Source organism: Polyodon spathula, chromosome 54, assembly GCF_017654505.1.
Source record: "Polyodon spathula isolate WHYD16114869_AA chromosome 54, ASM1765450v1, whole genome shotgun sequence".
NCBI lineage: Eukaryota > Metazoa > Chordata > Actinopteri > Acipenseriformes > Polyodontidae > Polyodon > Polyodon spathula.
In genome coordinates, this window is record NC_054587.1 from 325,374 (window position 1) to 345,104 (window position 19,731).

Sequence of the window (19,731 nt, forward strand, 5' to 3'; positions counted from 1 at the left end):
TGTCTCTCTGTCTGTCTTTCAGTGTTGATACAACTGTCTGAGACATCTGACCAGTTGACCCCAAGCTCTCTGCATTTTTCTAAGGCTCTGTTTTTGTATTGATCGGACTGGGAGGGCTGGGCTGAACAGCTGAGTGCTCTGTGAGACCGAGGGTGGGGTTTGAGACGCTGCTGTGAGTGGGGGGGGGGGGGGGGGGGGGGGGGGGGGGGGGGGGGGGGGTGTAATAGTACAGCCGTGCAGTTAGTTTTAAAAAGGGTACAAGAGAAGGAACACAGAGCCACAAGCGTGGTGAAACACAGGAGAATTTTTCAGTTGTTTTTAAGAAGCTCAGAGTGGACACCTGCAGAGCATGCCTTTGTCCTCTAGAGGGCAGTAGCTCGCCGACATCCACTCTGGAGTTCCTGAGTAGTGAAAGAGCTGTAAAGGGCATGCTGCTCCAGCGTTTAAAGAAAAGGGGGCTTGATACCAGGAGGTTCAAATCACCCGGCTCACACTGACTCACTGTGTGTGTGTGTGTGAGAGACCCTGAGCGAGTCACTGAACCTCCTTGTGCTCCGTTCTTCGGATGAGACGCCAAACAAACGAGGTCCTATTGGAAGCGACCGAATGATTCCTTAATAAAAGAGATTTATTTATTTATTTATTTATTTTTTTTTTTGTTGTTCCAGGTCGGGTTTCGGCCGGCGTGATTCTCACTTTTAAGGGTTTCGGCCGTCCTTCAAAATAGAAAATAGATTCTCTGAGGAGCAGGGTCGACCTGTTGAAGCTGCCCTTGTCTCTGTCGGCCAAGGCGGTCGCCGCCCGCAAACTGAAAGAGGGGGGCTCGGGGTCTCGAGGGGGGGGAGGCGGAGGAGGAGGGGGGAACAGCCGCCCCCGCAAGATCAGCGGGCAGCGCAGCGGAGAGGAGACACCAAGGGGGCGAGACATGGACAACGAATCTCAGTACTCTGGGTACTCCTACAAGTCTGGACACTCCCGCAGCTCGAGGAAGCACCGGTAAAGGACTGGGAGGAGGGGAAATTTGGGGGGGGGGGTGTCTCCTTTAACCCTTTCACCCTTTCAGCCCTGGCAGCGCTCTGAATCCACAGCCTCTAGTTCAGCGGTGTCTTCAGGCTTTCGTTCCTCCCCCGTCATTTAAATTTCTTATTTCTGATTGATGTAAGCTGCTTTCTTTTCTGTATGTAAGTTTTATCTCAAGTTCTGTGGGGTGGTGCTAAACTTTTGGCTGTAGCTGTAGAGAGACACTAGGAAACGCTGAAGGCTCAGGGTAGAGTAAAGGGTTAATGAAGTCGCTGTGGCTGCACCTGATCTGAAGCAGACCATGGTCTGCAGGCAGGTTACTGATTCTCTCTCTCTCTCTCTCTCTCTCACTTTCTCACGGTCTCTCTGTCTGTATCTCTCTCTCTGCCCCTCTCGCTCTCTCTGTCTATCTCTGCTCTCTCTCGCTCTCTCTCTCTCTCTCTCGTTCTCTCTATCTCTGTCTATCTCTCCTCTGCTCTTTCTCTGTCTGTATCTCTCTCTCTGTCTCTATCTCTCCTCTCTCGCTCTCTCTCTGTCTGGTTTGTATTCCAGGGATCGCAGGGACAGGCATCGCTCTAAGAGCCGAGATGGAAGTCGGGGTGACAAGTCTGTGACGATCCAGGCTCCAGGGGACCCCCTGCTGGAGAACGAGTCGACGAGAGGAGACGAGCGAGTCAGTGCGCTGTTCCTACCCCTTCACTGAGCTCTTACACGGGGGGGGGGGGGCACAAGACTTCCGCTGCACAGCAGTGTGATCAATTCCTGTTTCACTAGGAGATTAATATTAAGAGACTCTGTTGTTTTTTCATTAATAGGCAGAGCAGTTTGATTTTAAAACAGTAAAGGAACAGACAGCCACGCTCTGAAACGCAGGAGAAGTATATTAGGATGAACAAAGTGGTCTAACGTTACATTAGTCTAAAATAAACCTGTTTTGAAACCTTGCAAGAGGATAGCAACCTTTTTATGTGACATGCACACACAAACTAACAGGCTCACGCACACACTGACGCACGCACACACACTGACAGTCTCACGCACACACACGTCTCTTGTATCTTAAAAGGCCATCATAAAACCGTTCAATTTTTCAAAGTTTCCCACCAAAAAAAGATTTAAATAAAGATTGTTACAAGTCTTTGAAAGTTTTAATCTCCCTCCCAAAAAAGTCTTTTTTTGAATACAGATTCGTTTTTTTTTTTTTAAATCGATTTCCAATTTCCACGTCCCGTCCCTCGCGCTTTTTAAACCATGACATTTTTTTTTCTAAATTTATTCCCCCCCCTCCCTTTTTTTCAAAACAGGACGACAACTGGGGAGAGACGACCACGGTGGTGACCGGCACCTCGGAGCACAGCGTGTCCAACGAGGACCTGTCCCGCATCGCCAAGGACGTGGACGAGTCGGCAGCCCCGGACTGCAGGCGCTACCTGGGGACTGCTCTGTCTGGGGCCCTGGGCCTGTTCGCCTTCCTCACTCCCGTCGCTTTCCTCCTCCTCCCTCAGCTCCTCTGGCGGGATGACCTGGACCCTTGCGGGACCCCCTGCGAGGGTCTGTACGTTTCCCTGGCCTTCAAACTCCTGGTCCTGCTCATCGCCTCCTGGGCTCTGTTTCTCCGCCCGCCCCGGGCCGCTCTGCCCCGGGTTTTTGTCTTCCGCTCCCTCCTCATGGTGCTGGTCTTCCTCTTCGTGGCGTCCTACTGGCTGTTCTACGGCGTGCGGGTGCTGGAGCCGAGGGAGCGCGATTACCGGGGGATCGTGGAGTATGCCGCCTCCCTGGTCGACGCCTTGCTGTTTATTCAGTACCTCGCGATCGTCCTGCTGGAGATTCGGCAAATTCAGCCGGCCTTCAGCGTCAAAGTGGTGCGCACGACCGACGGGGCGAGCAAGTTTTACAATGTCGGGCACCTCAGGTGAGAGAGAGAACCTTTGCGGTGTTGTTCTTATGTTTTATAGCCCGTGGAATCGCGATCTCCTTGTTCTGGACTCTCCCTGACGCCTCGTTTGTTTCTCAGTATCCAGCGGGCGGCCGTGTGGATTCTGGAGCAGTATTACAGTGACTTCCCCGTGTATAACCCGGCCCTGCTCAACCTCCCCAAGTCCATCCTCTCCAAAAAGATGTCCGGGTTTAAAGTCTACTCGCTGGGGGAAGGTGAGTCGCGTTGCGCTGCTGCTGCACGCTGAGAGAGATCAAGGTTTGTGTGTGTGATGTGCTTTTATTATTTTCTGGGGCTAATCAATTATTAAAGGAACTTCTTTGTCTTGTTCTCTGTCTGTCTCTCTCCCTCTCTGCATCTCTCCCTATCCGTCTCGCTCTGTCGCTCTCTCTCCCTCTCTCTCTTTCTCTCGCGCGCTCTCTCTCTCTCCCCCTCCATCTCAGAGAACAGCACCAATAACTCGACTGGTCAGTCCAGAGCGATGATCGCGGCCGCGGCTCGGAGGAGAGACAACAGCCACAACGAGTATTACTACGAGGAGGCGGAGATGGACCGCAGGGTTCGCAAACGAAAAGCCAGGTGGGTTTGAGCCTCGGGGGGCGGGTCCTCGGGGGGGGGCGGGGTTTGGAGCTCCTGCTCTCTGATAATTTAGCTTAACATTTTCGAATTGTTCCGAGCTCCTACAAAGTTGTGGATTTCGGTTATTGTGCAACATCTCCCAAGTGTTTGTTTTAGAGAGCTGAAAACAATTAGACATGCCTAATTAAGCTAATTATCAGTTTAAAGGTTTAGAGGAAGACCTGTCGTAACTGTACAGTTGGTATCTATCTGACAGCGTTAACATGGGAGTGTTGCTGTTTCTCCTCCCAGGCTGGTGGTGGCGGTAGAGGAAGCCTTCACCCACATCAAGCGGCTCCAGGCAGAGGATCAGAAGAACCCGCGTGAGGTCATGGACCCCCGCGAGGCGGCCCAGGCGATCTTCGCCTCCATGGCCCGGGCCATGCAGAAGTACCTTCGCACCACCAGGCAGCAACCCTTCCACAGCATGGAGGGGATCCTGCAACACCTGCAGTTCTGCATCTCCCACGACATGACGCCCAAGGTAGGCTGGGGGGCTCCAGAGGTTAGAGAGGAAGGGGGCTCGGTACCAGGAGCTTCAAATCGCTCTGCTCAGCCACGGACTCGCTCTGTGTGTGTGTGTGTGTGTGTGTGTGTGTGTGTGTGTGTGTGCGTGAGAGACCCTGAGCGAGTCACTGAACCTCCTTGTGCTCCGTCCTTCGGATGAGACGCCAAACAAACGAGGTCCTATTGGAAGAGACTCTGCAGCAGCCCCTGACTCACTGTGTGTGCGTGAGAGACCCTGAGCGAGTCACTGAACCTCCTTGTGCTCCGTCCTTCGGATGAGACGCCACTGACTCGAGACCCTGAGCCCCCTGCTGGTCTGCACTGGACTCGCCTGAGCTCAGCGCCTTGTCACTGGATCCTCAGCTGACGCACTATCCTTGCACTGTTAATCTGTCACTGCAAATATAACTCGCTGTGATGCTAACTCGTAGCCTCCTAGTTCATATTCTAGCAGTGTTATTATTATACACAGCATCCTAGTTCATATTGTATTCTAGCAGTGTTATTATTATCAGCGCTGGCTGTAAACTGCACTGTGTTTTAAATATGAAGCTTGCATTGTAACCCTGTCTGTGTTGCCCTGTGACACCTGTGTGAGTCTCCTAGGATAAAGGGATAATCCAGGCCTGTTTTTGAAATCCAACCCCCCCCCCCCCCCCCCCCCTCGTCTTTTTCGTAGGCTTTCCTGGAGCGCTACCTGACTCCCGGCCCCACGGTGCAGTACCACAAAGACAACACCGCGGGGCGCCAGTGGACGCTGGTGAGCGAGGAGCCAGTGACGTCAGCGCTCCGGGAGGGGGTGGTCTTCGCTCTCAAGCGGCTCGACTTCGCCCTCGTGGTGACGGCGAGGAGGATCCCCTTCCTGCAGGTGTGCGAGGAGTTCGTGGACCCCAAGAGCCACAAGTTCGTCATGCGGCTGCAGTCGGAGACCTCCGTGTGAAAGACGGGGGGTGACCCGGTTTCGAGGGCTTTTTGAAGGAGAGCGACAGAGAGGCGGGAAAGCCAATTTTTTTTTTTTTTTTGCGGTACAGGTGGCCACTGAGTTTGCCTGTTTTGGAAATTTTTATTTTTGGTTTTGGTTTTTTCTCTCCGTTGTAGAGTGCGTTTTGAGGTGACTGTGGAGTTTGCCTGTTTGGAAATTTTATGTTTTGAAGACCAATGTGAAGTGTTTAGCTCTCCTTTTTTTTTTTTTTTAGAAAAAAAGTCTCTAAAAAGAGTCTTGGAATAGGGGTGAATAATGTTTTGGGCTGGGGGTTCGGTGTGGATGCAGAAAAAGCGAGCAGTGCCATTTCAGGGGGAGCATGAAGCCTCTCTGTCTGGCTTGTAACTTGGTTTCAGGAGACTCGGGTTCAACAGGCCAGGGAGACTCTGGGTTTGATACAGCCTCCTCAAACTGGGTCTCCCGCCGGACTGGGGGTCTCCTGGAACCAGATTTCGATTCGCCGCTCGTTCCTGAAGAAACAGCGGCTTTGTCTTACAACTCTACCGCGGCCTTAATTTCTAATAAATTTAATAAGAACAACGTTAGTGTGTGTGTTTGAAAGAAGTGTGTGTGTGCTTAATTGAGTCATATCCTCTTCATGTTTTTAATTCCTTTTTTTTTTTTAATGACACAAGTCAACTTTTGTTGTTCAGAGTTTATTGACCCTAAGATTTGAAAGAACTATTGATTTTATTATTAATGTAGCCAGTACAGCTTTTCAATAAAATATGAGAGACTGTGAGGTTTTTTTTTTTTTTCTCTCAGTAAAATTTTAGTGAATTTTTTTTTTTTTTTTTTTTTGTGAAATGCCCTTTTATATATATTTTTTTTAGTTGTGTTTTTTTTTTTTTTTTTTTTTTTTTAAAACACTTCTTTCACTGTACCCTGAAGTGAATGAATGCGTTTAAACTAAATGCATTTTTTGGGGTGGAACCAAGTCTACCTGCCTATGGGCTTGTCTAGACGATTTTGAGCGAGACTCCAACTGGGATTTTGAGGTGGGGTGGGGACCGTTTTCCATGTGACGCAATTTCCACAAGGATCGTTTCGGACGCTCCGTGTCGTTCTCTGACATCATCAACTGTGGGGACATTTACTCTGTCAGAATTTTTTTACATTTTTTTTGTCATTTTTGAAGGACCGGTCAATTTTATAAACTAATTTTATTTTTATTTCCTGCAACGTCGCCTACAAAAACGAAAACGGCTCAAAACCGGTAAACCGCTGTGAGGTCATCGGAATGGACAGCCATCGCTGTGATGTCATAAACCAGCAAGTTTTACCTATGACTAAGAAAGACCACCTGATCAAAAAAAAAAAAAAAAAAAACGGGGCCGCGATGCCATCTGGGAGCGCCCTTTAATTCTGTGATGTTGGGGGGGAGGGAGGGGGGGGGGGGGGGGGGGGGGGGGTGAAAGGGTAAGACCATGATATTTCGTATTTGCGATGATTGTGTAATTTTCTAAGTAAATGAAAACCTGTGACCTGCATCGTGGCATCTCTTCTTGTGAAAGCCCCCCCCCCACCCCCCACCCCCTGGTCGACCTACGGAATGTTAGGGAGGGGGAGGGGCCCCAGGGCTTGCTTCTGTTGTCATGACTACTGTTGGTGCGATGCAATAGGGGTGGATGGTTTACCGGTCTGAATTTGACACGGGCTTTAAAAATAATCTAATGAAATCAAGAGAGAGAGAGAGAAATTGTTTTCATACGTTGCACGGCCCTGCGGCGTGCTCCAGACGACCTCGCCGGGAACTGAGCAAAAGCGAACACTGCAGTCCTGCATCCCTGTATAACACTAAAACTCAATGATACTATGGCAGGGGTCTGCAAAGAGAATCCAGAAGTAGCGAGACACTACTGGCCTGAGTGTAGGAGCGCTAGCCTTACTTAAACAAGATTTAAAGGTTTTGTTCCTTTTCAGAAATATCTGCCAGCGACATCTTCTGGCAGCGGCCAGAAGTTTTACATCATCACCCCTCTCTATAGAATGAACTCCCTCAGCTTCATAGAGTCCAGTGAAAGCTGCTGAATAATGTTCCCTTGTTAACATATTGAATTGCACCCCCTCTATATAGAATGAACTCCCTCAGCTTCATAGAGTCCAGTGAAAGCTGCTGAATAATGTTCCCTTGGTAACATATTGAATTCCACACCACTGGTGCTTTTGTATAGTTTTCCATACAACGAAATAATAAGATTGAAATGCATGCCTGTAGAATAATGAGTTTTGAATTTTAATTTTTTTTTCTAAAGTTGGGGGAAAAGCTCAAGTCACAAAAGCTGTTTGTACTCCCGGCAGGTGATGCTGGCATTTAAAAAAAAACAAAACGTTTTTGTAGATTTAATAATTTCAGTGTGTTTTTTTTTTTTTTTTTCCTTTTTTATGAACCTTTTTAAAAAAAAAAAAAAAAAAAAAAAAAAAAAAAAATCAGAATTTTATAATTTTTTTTTTTTTTTTTTTTTTTTTTTTTAAATAAACAATTTCTCTTGAATTTTGGTGGCGGTCTGTTTTTGTGTTCCTCTCTTCTCTGGGGTAGTATTTGAGAGCTTGTTAGTCAACTCAAATGTCAGAAATTGTTTCAATACAAGCTCGATTAGGCGCTGTCTATTAGTTCATTTAGCGACTATCTTTATCCCAGGCGCCTCACACGGGTTACAGAGCAATACAGGGTTACAATGCAAAGCAATATTCAACTACAGTGCAGTTTCCATTAAGAGCAAATATTAATAGAATACATTATTATTATTATTATTATTATTAATTTAGCAGATGCTTTTATCCAAAGCAACTTCCAGAGACTAGGAGGGTGAACTCTGCTTCATCAACAAATGCTGCTGCTGCTGCAGAGTCTCTTCCAACAGGACCTCGTTTGTTTGGCGTCTCGTCCGAAGGACGCAGACAAGGTTTGCTCAGGGTCTCTCACACATCCTGCAGAGTCTCTTCCATAGGACCTCGTTTGTTTGGTACGTCTCGTCCGAAGGACGGAGCACAAGGAGGTTCATCACACACACACAGTGAGTCAGGGGCTGCTGCAGAGTCTCTTCCAATAGGACCTCGTTTGTTTGGCGTCTCGTCCGAAGGACGGAGCACAAGGAGGTTCAGTGACTCGCTCAGGGTCTCTCACACACACACAGTGAGTCAGGGGCTGCTGCAGAGTCTCTTCCAATAGGACCTCGTTAGTTTTCTCTGACTATTTCGAAATGAACTGCGGGTGCTTCCTATTAAAAGCCATCGACAATTTCCCCAGATTTTCAGTTCCCTCCGTTTTGATTTAACTTGTAACAAATCAAAACTAGAGAAGAAATGGGAGGGCGTGTTCTAATACAGGTGCGCACGGCTTTGTTGTCCAATAGACTTTCATTCGAAAGAAGCCCCGCCATCTTTCTCCTTCACCCAGCCCTGCTGCAGCGCGCAAGAGGTTAACAGGGTGTTGGTCTGTGGTTTGATCTCACTCTACACAGCTTACTCCCTCACAGCCCCCTCTCTCTGTCTCTGCAGGACTATTAATAAATACTCTTCGGTTTTGCTGCGCTGTTTCCTTTCACAACCCCGAGGGGGGGGCAGGGGGCCCAGACAGTTGGTGTTTCTACCTCCAAGAAGAGATGAGAAACTGTCTGTAGTTTCCACATCGTTACAATGCTCGTGCATGGTTACAACGGACAATGTGGAAATAAATTTTTGCATGATATATGCAAGTACACAATGGTAGCAGAAAAGGCTTAGGGTTATGTTGAAACTGTGCCAAGGAACGTTAGAATAACGTTAGATATAACAAAATGCAATTTCCTTTTATTTTGCGTGTGGTAAACTTTTACAAGTATTGAGATGCAATAATAAGATTAAACCACGTTTCAGAGAGTTAATGTCTGATTTTGTTCAGGTATCAGATCGCATTACTTTATTGGGTTTATCAGCAAGAAATACGCACCCACGCACACAGACACACGCGCAGCACGCACGCACGCACGCACGCATACACACAGATGTTTGTATACTTGTGGGGTCTTCTAATTGACTCTCCAGTCAGACAAAAACTCCACACAGGGGTGAAAGTCGACAACAAACTCAATATTTTGGCACTTTTGGTTTTATTTTTTTTTTTAAAGGCATATTTAGTTCTTAAAAAGGTGCTTTACAAAGTGGGGGCGTCCCCACAACGTTGTTTTTCGCAGGAGTTACTATTTTTGTGGGGACTTTTTCTCAGATTTTTATCCCTACGTTGGCCCCCCCCCCCCCCCCCCCCCCCCCCCCCAACACACACACACACACACACAGAGTAGTGAGAACATTTATCATATCCCCTCTAGATTTCTCTTTGATATCACCGTGTAACATTTTTTTTTTCGTTCCTGGGTAGTAAGTGTTATTTCCTAATTGCTTATGCCTCAAAAGTATAGAAAATGGCTATTATTCCCCACAAAGTAGTTTTTCGCGATTTACGATTATACTGTAAATTTACAGTATAATCGTAAATCTCGAAAAACTACTCACTTCTAAATCTTTTGTAGTCATCTTTGTATTGCTTTAGTATAAATACATGTTAATTTGGATTCATGTGTTGTTTTTTTCTGACTTTATGTGAATGAAAAGACACACATTTGCCCGTTTTCCCATTGGAAATAGTGATATTTTGAAATATCACTGTCCTGGTCACAAAAGCAATGTTTGTGGGGAATAATAGCCATTTTCTATACTTTTGAGGCATAAGCAATTAGGAAATAACACTTACTACCCAGGAACGAAAATTGTGTTACACAGTGGATCCTTTATCTACCCGCCTGCATGAAAACACCTCAGGCTGTGAGAATTTCAAATTCCCCTCAGTAATCAGCGATACAGAAACACACTCGTGTGTGTGTAAAAATGACAGACCGCTTTGTGCTTGTGCCGTCTACACAGTCTCCTGCGTTTGACCGCGTGTGGCTCCGTGTTCACCTTTCCCTCTTTGTTTGAAATGAACTGCCTGTGCTCCAGACCAACACGCCAATGGATCTTTACAGGCGTTTCAGAAAAAACAAGAGCTACCAGGAATATAAAATTAACGAACGACGAGATTATAATGGCGAAAGCTGAGGGACTTGTGGATCTTGGTTTTCAGCATCGTTGCCTCAAACGAGGTCTGAACCAGGGGTTAGTAGCCTCTCTGTGTCCCACAAAAGCGTTTGGCACTGCCTTCGAAGAAGAAACCAGACTCATTAGTGAAACGGAAACTGTCTTCGTTGAGTGTGAAATGCAGCGCGCCTTTCAGTGTCGCCCTCAGTAACGCACGCAGAGCATGCTGCGCGCTTCTGGAGAAATATGACTTCCCATCGAGTGTCTCTAACCGCTGTGTGTTTGCACAGAGGTTACTAAGAGAATGCACGGGTGCTCACACATCGGCGTTATTATGCAGAGTTGTGCTTCATGTGGCAATCTTTTTTGCACCATACATGTCACAGTGGTTTGAGAAAAGGGCTAGGGTTGGTTTACGCAAAAGCATTTCCACATTAGGTACATTGCAACTCTATATAACATCACTTGTATTTCCTAAGCTTATTAAGATCCTGCCTCGACTGCATGACTAGGCAACCCTGCAGGCAGCCATTTCCACCCTCCTCACCCCTCTCTGTGTGAAGAAGGACGGTCTCCTGGTCTCTGTCCTCAGTCGATCTTGTCTTGATACCGCATTGTCGTATCTCTGAAAAAGTTTCAGCGCTGTGTGTTTTTAAAAGGCCAGCTGCATCCTGTTTCAGTCATTCTTAGCCTCTGTAGAAAAACTAAAAGGTGTTTTTGACATTTCCGTTTTAAAAGCTGCCACATTTTTTTTTTTTTTTCCCAAGGCCACTCGAAAACTGACCGTTTTTATATTGAGTTAGTTTGTAACCGCGGCAGCTCTTAAAACACGTTCAAGTTTTTATTTTTATTGGCTGCCAGTAGTCCACAAACGCAATTAATTTAAATGCGGCAAGAGAAAAACGTATAGGTTCACATGACAAAAACGCAGGAGGCTTTTAAAAGAATATTAATAACAAAAGCACAAAGCGGTCGAACGCTTTCTTGTTTCATAGATTACAGAGCGGAGATTGAAAGGTGGGTACATACAGGGTGTCAGTGGGGTGTTTAAATAGATACACATTACTGTACATATATATTTACATACATACATGCATTCAGACCACGAGCAGTAGATGATACAGTGTTGTTCCTATAAAGTCGTGCAAGGGCGCAGACCCTTGACCACAAATACACACACCCCTTCTGTGCTTTAAAATGCCCCCCCCCCACGCACACACACACACACACATAGACACAGAGACACAAATAGACCGCCAGAGGAAATGTAGCGCGATAAGACGTATTATTCTCGTGAAAAACAAAAAAAGAACACATTTTAAGAAGAACTGGGAAGCCTGGTTAATGACTCAGGTGGCTGCGCGCAGAATAAGGATCGGCTAAAGCTGGGTGTTCAGAAACGATATTCTAAAAAATAAAATAATAATAATAATAATAATAATAATAATAATAATAAAGCAACAGTCGCTCTGTCGCAGAAGCCTTGACACGTCGTTTCCATTCACGCGGAATTGTAAAATGTCTACACACCGGAGATCGCTTTATTTCAATTACGCGCTGTCCGTTTGCATCGCGCTGCCGGGTAAGTGCTGGTTTTATCGCATTATTGCATTGAAGCATGCTAAAATTATTACCATGGATTTAGTTTAGCAAGAACTATACGGTAACGCTTTCCATTGGGTGTGTAGTGTTGTCGTCCAGTAACACTTTGTAATAGGTATCTAATTACTATGTGTTAGTATATACACAGAGTTACAATGCAACTTGTACAGCATGTAAGTACAGAATTGCATCAGAAAATAGATTATATGATGCAAAAAGATTTCCAAATTCAGTGCATTGTAACCGCGCATAATAACATTGTGACGATGTATAATTACTCAGTAACTACAGTGCAAACACATAGTAATTAGAGACTCGATGGAACGCCTTACCAGCTATGTGTTACAGTGTCACTGTAACTGATATAAGATAGGCTTTTAATGCACACGATGTGAGTAATTCATATTTTCATGATAGTTAATGATAATGATATCTACGATATCATTGTAATTTTTCGGTATCATTGTGATTTTTGTCACTTGTGTAAACCTATCACCCGAACAAGTGAGGATATTTTTATTTTATTCTGTAAAATAAACGAATAGGTTGCGGAATCTCGCACCCCTGTTCAATGGTATTGTTATTGCAGGTTTGCTGGCGGACAGTTCATTATCTCCTGGCCCAGGCGTGAACGGGACTGTGGGGGAGTCCGTTGTCTTGCCCGCTGGTTTGTCTCAACAGTCAAACATTGACGTGGAATGGAGATGGGGTGGAAAAACCATTGCTCTGAGTTCTAGTGATCTATCAACTGAGTTCGGAGATAGGCTTCATCTGAACAGAACAGACTGGTCTTTAACAATCAATCGGCTCAGAGCAGAAGACACTGGAGAATATAGCCGTGTTGCCATTATAGCTACCGGTCAGCTACCAACACGCATGATTACGCTTCATGTCTATGGTATGGATTTATCTTTTAAATCTGATCAATGTAATCACGCAATTAACCAACTTGTGTGTTAACTTGGAATGATTGTGCTGTAGTAGACAATGGAAAAGCTGCACGTGTCCGTGGTTTCTTTACAGTCCTGGCAGAAGATACTTTGCAGACAGATGCCTGGTCATTTTCGCATAAACAGCAACACGCACCCATTAAACGAGAAGAATTCAGACTTCAACATCAAAATCGCCTGTAATTAGTATGGAGCATATAGCTCTATAACAGTAAAGCGAGCTAATGTAATGGTTTTGCACGTTTAACATGTGCACTGTTTATAATGACAAAATGTGCTTTCCATATTTCAACCAGGACCTACCTGTTACTCCGTGTTTCGACATGTAACGGAGGTCTGCTTTGTTGTGCATTGGTTTACTCAGAAAAGATCTCGTCGGAGGTGAGGAGGACACCATCGAACGAAACCTGCAGTGCAACGCTGCTGTGCACCGCGAACCAAACAAAACATGTCTCCTACCGCTGGAAGAGAGGGGACCAGGATTTACCCGAGCACGCTGGGAAGCTGGAGGTGTCCCTGAGCGCAGGAGAGACGGGTGTGATCTTCACCTGCATCGCCTCTAATCCAGTCAGCGAGGCAGCAGCATCTATCCGGGAGAGCTGTGAAAGTTTGTCAACTTTAGGACTGAGATATCATTTTAAACAAACAAAAAGATATGAACACAATTTATGTATTCCACATAACATCACGTAGCGAGAGAAACTACACGATTGTACCGCAAAAAGTTATACTGGGAGGAAGCCATAATAGTAATGCAGTTACATCGCACGTTCGCATTGAGAAATGCCGCATTTTTCAGTTGAATACTGCTCTCTTTCTGAACCCAGATAGCACAATGCGGTGGCTCTCTGACTGGAGGATCTACTCTGGCATAGCTGGGGCGTTGCTGCTGCTTCTCCTCATTTGTGTTGTAGTGCTGTGGCAGAAGAAGAAAAAGAAACACGATAAAGGCGAGTAGCTCTGAACTTCTCATTACAATTATTTTTTTTTTTCTCTGCTACAGTGGAGAGAGAGAGAGAGAGAGAGAGTGAGTGAGTGAGAGTGAGTGTTTGTGTGTGTGTGTGTGTGTGTGTACTCGTATACAGCCGTGTGCTGATTTAGTAGAACACCCCTTTGCTTCGGTAGTTTTGACTTGCTGTGCGGATGAAATCAAAACTACTGGAACTGGAAATCAAAACAGGCAAAATTAGCGATTGTCTAATTTAATTGACGACTTGAATAGGCCGCGCATGCAAGTTCATTTCAAACAGTGTAGAGAAAATGAACGGGGAGCCGCACCCGAGCAAACACAGGAGGCTTTTCAGAAGCTGTTTAAGACGACAAAGCGCTCTGACATTTTCACACAGGAGTGTGTTTCTGTATCCCTGATTAGTGAGCGGGAATTGAAATTCTCACACCCTGAGGAGTTTTCATGCAGGCGGGTATATAAAGAATATCAATGACAAATCTGGAGGGTGTTCTGGTACATTTTCCAGAGTCCGAGTCCGAGTCCGAGTCACGAGTCCTTGAAACAAACTCGAAATCAATTTTCATTTAATTAGTTGTAAGTGGGGGTTTTACCTGACGGATGTTGTCTAATACCCCCCAGGGAAACAAAAAAGCACAAATAATAACAAAGAAAAATACAAAAAAGATTTTGATTAATTTTTTTCCTAGCTAGATAATTCTATTTACATCTTTTGGAACTGGAATACTGTTTGAAAGGACCTGAAGTTGATAGATCAGCTTCAAGTTTGTGGATGTTTCTTTTCACTTTGATAGAAGCCTTGATCTGGACTGTAGAGCCGGTGTAGTGTTAAAACGTGGTACATCATCAGAATGTGGACCCGTGTAATGTCAGAAAATGGTACACTGTCAGACTATGGTACAGGTACAATCAATTGTGATCTAACGAGTGTGTTTCTATTGTCAAAAAGAGGTACATTTACCATTAAGTATACTTTTTTTTTTTTTGCAAACTTAAACTGGAATAGAGATTTAATTTCTCAATATTTGCACCCAGTTTTTGCAATTAGGAGATTTGCAATTTGCAATTACGAGATTGTGCTTCGGTTCATTTCCTTTCAGATCCTCATCTTTTCTCTTTTACACACACACACACACACACACACTCAAAAAAACCCACAACATTTTCTGTGTATGTATTCCCCCGTGGTATGAGTTCATAATTCAATTAAGAAATGAAGTTCACACAGACAGATTATTTTCAATAACAATTATTTTCGTCTTGCTAAATGAAGTGGTATTTAATTATTCTGTCGCTGTTGCTATCAATCAATCATATCAGTCTGCTATATCGGCCTGTTTGAGGCAATCTTCGATTTGAGGCTTTAGTGGCTAGTTTTATACTGAATTTGCCTGGTGAATTTATTGACGTTGCTTGCAAACAGCGATGGCGTGTGCTGGGAACGAGTGGAGATTAGAAGGAAAGCACAGAATATTTAGCCACACAGCGACTTTCTCACACGGATCAAGAGGCGCTGGAAGTATGCTTGTGTCTTCCATGATCTTTTTTTTTTCATTCATTTTTTTTTCCCAGTAAACTCTGAACTGTTAAGGTGATCAATGTTCTTTTGTTTTCAGTGCAAATAAATTATGTTCCAAAGACTCGGGGCGCGCAGCAAAATCAAATTACACATCTTTCCAGAATGCAGTGTTGGAAATGTATTTCCACAGTGCTTAACCAAATAATGATTTACTTGATAAACAGACTGACATTGTTTATTCCTTATAAAACTTGAGTGTTTAGTTCAACCTAAAACGCTTTCAATTTCCTATTCTTTCTATGTTTGGCTGCAAAGACAACTAACCACTTTTTCCCCATCATTTTCTGCATCTAACACATAATCTTTTTGTTTGTTTGTTTGTTTCTTAGCTGTGGAACAAACTTCCCAACATCAAACTGTCTATGCAGAGATTCAGAGAAAAAGTACACAGAGGAATCACGTGAGTTACTAAAGAAGCATTCAGAACAGAAAATAGGAGGCACTTTTTTACACAGAGAATCGTGAGGGTCTGGAATCAACTCCCCAGTAATTAGATAACTAGCACTTAATCTACATTAATTAATCTTAATTCATATTAATCTACAGAAAATGGAAACGTTGAACTTGACGCTAGCCATATGTTGTTAGGTATAATATATGATTTAATTATTGATTGCGCCTTATTGTGTTTTTAAACGTACAGCTCTGGCCAAAAGTTTTGCTTCACCTCGAATTTAAGGATTGAGACAAAACCAAAAAAAAAAAAACATATTAACATAATTTAGATATTTTATTCAATGTCACGTAATCAAAGAAAAACTACAAAATGATCAAATCACAAAAACACAAAGTCTACTAAGCCATAATAATAGAAGCCAAAACATTATTCAACAGCTTTCACTGGGCTCTATGAAGCTGAGGGAGTTCATTCTATATAGAGGGGGTGCAATTCAATATGTTAACAAGGGAACATTATTCAGCAGCTTTCACTGGACTCTATGAAGCTGAGGGAGTTCATTCTATATAGAGGGGGTGCAATTCAATATGTTAACAAGGGAACATTATTCAGCAGCTTTCACTGGACTCTATGAAGCTGAGGGAGTTCATTCTATATAGAGGGGGTGCAATTCAATATGTTAACAAGGGAACATTATTCAGCAGCTTTCACTGGACTCTATGAAGCTGAGGGAGTTCATTCTATATAGAGGGGGTGCAATTCAATATGAGAACAAGGGAACATTATTCAGCAGCTTTCACTGGACTCTATGAAGCTGAGGGAGTTCATTCTATATAGAGGGGGTGCAATTCAATATGTTAACAAGGGAACATTATTCAGCAGCTTTCACTGGACTCTATGAAGCTGAGGGAGTTCATTCTATATAGAGGGGGTGCAATTCAATATGATAACAAGGGAACATTATTCAGCAGCTTTCACTGGACTCTATGAAGCTGAGGGAGTTCATTCTATATAGAGGGGGTGCAATTCAATATGTTAACAAGGGAACATTATTCAGCAGCTTTCACTGGACTCTATGAAGCTGAGGGAGTTCATTCTATATAGAGGGGGTGCAATTCAATATGTTAACAAGGGAACATTATTCAGCAGCTTTCACTGGACTCTATGAAGCTGAGGGAGTTCATTCTATATAGAGGGGGTGCAATTCAATATGTTAACAAGGGAACATTATTCAGCAGCTTTCACTGGACTCTATGAAGCTGAGGGAGTTCATTCTATATAGAGGGGGTGCAATTCAATATGTTAACAAGGGAACATTATTCAGCAGCTTTCACTGGACTCTATGAAGCTGAGGGAGTTCATTCTATATAGAGGGGGTGCAATTCAATATGATAACAAGGGAACATTATTCAGCAGCTTTCACTGGACTCTATGAAGCTGAGGGAGTTCATTCTATATAGAGGGGGTGCAATTCAATATGTTAACAAGGGAACATTATTCAGCAGCTTTCACTGGACTCTATGAAGCTGAGGGAGTTCATTCTATATAGAGGGGGTGCAATTCAATATGAGAACAAGGGAACATTATTCAGCAGCTTTCACTGGACTCTATGAAGCTGAGGGAGTTCATTCTATATAGAGGGGGTGCAATTCAATATGTTAACAAGGGAACATTATTCAGCAGCTTTCACTGGACTCTATGAAGCTGAGGGAGTTCATTTGATAATTCTAGAGGGTGTCAAGATAAAACTATTAAGAATCTCCCACTACTACTGCGTTTTGCTTGCTTTTTATGTTGATGATGATACTAAGAAAGAAAAATAAAATTAAATTCCAACTTTTTCAGACAGTTCTCGGGTACGTACTGTCAGAGGGCTGACACTGACATCTCAGACACTTTGAGTGATGCCACTGATAGAGGCTATCTCCGAATTATATAGTAGTTAACATATATATATATATATATTAAATATATATATATATATATATATATATATATATATATATATAATATATATATATATATATATATATATATATATATATATATATATATTTTTAGTATAAATATTTTGCTGTGACTATTTATTTAAGGTTGAAAAGTCTTCAAGAGCCCAACAGAGTGACAGTCTCCCGATGACCGTTTATGAGACTGTGAATCTCAGACAGGTGAGTGATCTGATAGAGGCTTTAATTATATCAAGTTACTATGATTACTTACACCTATAATATATATGATATGGGTATAATATATATAATATATATATATATATATATATATATATATATATTGGGATATGATATTGGATATTATATATATATACTGATATCTCATAAACTTTTGAAAACGACACTGATAAATAAATTCCAAAACTTTTCAGACAGTTCTACCGGGTTGTCACACTTGTCAGAGGGCTACTTGCAAATACTCTTGACACTTAGAGTCTGATCCACTGATAGACTATCTCTGAAATACTTTATAAGACATTCAAAATGTCTGATAATACACGTGTAACAATTTTTTTTTTTTTTTTTGTTCCTGGGTATTAAGTGTTATTTCCTAATTGCTTATGCCTCAAAAGTATAGAAAATGGCTATTATTCCCCACAAACTTTGCTTTTGTGACCAGGACAGTGATATTTCAAAATATCACTATTTCCAATGGGAAAACGGGCAAATGTGTGTCTTTTCGTTCACATAAAGTCAGAAAAAAACAACATAAAAATCCAAATTAACATGTATTTATACTAAAGTAATACAAAAATGACTACAAAGGATTTAGAAGTGAGTAGTTTTTTGAGATTTACGATTAGACTGTAAATTTACATAATAGCCATTTTCTATACTTCTGAGGCATAAGCAATTAGGAAATAACACTTACTACCCAGGAACAAAAATTGTGTTACACAGTGTTATGGAAGCAGGCGGATTCAACCAGGCTGAAAGTTGAGCTCTGCTGCCCCCTGGCGGAGATACAGTTTATTTTATGTACTAGTAAAGTGAAAAATGGTTCTCAACCCAGCAAGGGAAGGCAAAGTTATTGACACAGACCAAGAAACAAATTAAAATAGAATACATTTAGTTTCTCTCTATGGAATCAGGAATAAAGAATTTCAATGGTTTGTGGGTTACCAGGATACGTTACAAAATACAGCAACGCTTTCCAGTCAGTGTCTCTAATTGCTGTGTGTTTGCATCGTAGTTACTTAGTAAATGCATGTGTGCTCACACATCATTGCAATGGTATTATGCAGAGTTGCTATGGACTGAATATGTCAATCTTTCTGCATGATATATGTAAGTATCAGAAAAGGGTTAGGGTTAGGTACTGGTGTGTGTGTGTGTGTGTGTGTGTGTGTGTGTGTGTGTGTGTGTGTGTGTGTGTGTGTGTGTGTAAACAAAACATACAAAGCATCAGTAATTCTGAATTCAGTTACACAAAAAACGTTCTCTCTTTCCTGTTCCCGCAGGCACCAGGAAAGTCTTGTAAAATAGTGAAATTCAACCAAAACGAGGAGCGATCACCTTATCAACAAATACTGTAGAGTCAACTGGGACTCCTCAAAGGGAATGTGCAAACCTTGAAAATATCAGTGATCAAGATGAACGTGCCACATATGTGATAGTAATAAATACTAATAATAATACTAATAATAATAGATATTGGGACTTAACGCTCTGAAACGATGATATATAGGCTAATACGTATATATATATATATATATTAATGTCATGGCTGACTCCTGGATACTGGATGGATAAGATTAGATGTGATATAATAATACTAATACCTAACCTACCAACCTATGATGATCTAGATCTACTTGGATGGATGGATAGGATAGATGGATCCTATATACTCTGCGAGTGAAGTTCGGGAGACGCCAGGATGAGCACACCCGTCTTACTCCCCTGAACAGAAAAAAAAGAACAAAATAAAGAAAGTTATTTCTTTCACTTTCATACACTTCTGGTAAAACCATTTTGAAACATAAACAATGTACGTCACGTAAATATACCACTGTCTCGCCCAAGCCGAGTCATCAAACCACTAACGGCATGAATAGTTGGGTGATCCAAGTTTGCACTTTTACGTGTTCATGTCAGGTAGTGAAATGT

General features: G+C 43.0%; 2 protein-coding genes across 3 annotated transcripts; both read left to right on the forward strand.

The window, feature by feature from the left end:
- The first annotated feature begins 735 nt into the window (after positions 1–735).
- LOC121307187 (vang-like protein 2) lies at positions 736–5,791 on the forward strand. The gene is made up of 7 exons (XM_041239325.1): positions 736–996; positions 1,573–1,693; positions 2,325–2,932; positions 3,035–3,171; positions 3,400–3,535; positions 3,827–4,058; positions 4,761–5,791. The coding sequence occupies exons 1-7, from the start codon at positions 926–928 to the stop codon at positions 5,019–5,021; spliced, it is 1,566 nt and encodes a 521-aa protein (XP_041095259.1). The 5' UTR covers positions 736–925; the 3' UTR covers positions 5,022–5,791.
- Positions 5,792–10,640: 4,849 nt separating this feature from the next.
- Positions 10,641–19,263, forward strand: LOC121307207 (SLAM family member 8-like). 2 transcript variants are annotated; one of them, XM_041239342.1, is made up of 7 exons: positions 10,641–11,700; positions 12,310–12,618; positions 13,035–13,277; positions 13,498–13,620; positions 15,546–15,616; positions 17,707–17,781; positions 19,083–19,263. In XM_041239342.1, the coding sequence occupies exons 1-7, from the start codon at positions 11,637–11,639 to the stop codon at positions 19,155–19,157; spliced, it is 960 nt and encodes a 319-aa protein (XP_041095276.1). In that variant the 5' UTR covers positions 10,641–11,636; the 3' UTR covers positions 19,158–19,263. The 2 variants fall into 2 exon arrangements, with proteins under 2 accessions (XP_041095276.1, XP_041095275.1); XM_041239341.1 differs by lacking the exon at positions 10,641–11,700 and adding an exon at positions 11,734–12,224.
- The last annotated feature ends 468 nt before the right edge of the window (positions 19,264–19,731 follow it).

Coding starts and splice junctions, on each gene's coding strand:
- LOC121307187 (XM_041239325.1), top strand. CDS start 926: ATGGACAACGAATCTCAGTACTCTGGGTACTCCTACAAGTCTGGACAC. Junction 997..1,572: donor CGCAGCTCGAGGAAGCACCG/GTAAAGGACTGG, acceptor TTTGTATTCCAG/GGATCGCAGGGACAGGCATC. Junction 4,059..4,760: donor CCCACGACATGACGCCCAAG/GTAGGCTGGGGG, acceptor TCTTTTTCGTAG/GCTTTCCTGGAGCGCTACCT.
- LOC121307207 (XM_041239341.1), top strand. CDS start 12,131: ATGATAGTTAATGATAATGATATCTACGATATCATTGTAATTTTTCGG. Junction 12,619..13,034: donor GATTACGCTTCATGTCTATG/GTATGGATTTAT, acceptor TGGTTTACTCAG/AAAAGATCTCGTCGGAGGTG. Junction 15,617..17,706: donor AAAGTACACAGAGGAATCAC/GTGAGTTACTAA, acceptor TATTTATTTAAG/GTTGAAAAGTCTTCAAGAGC.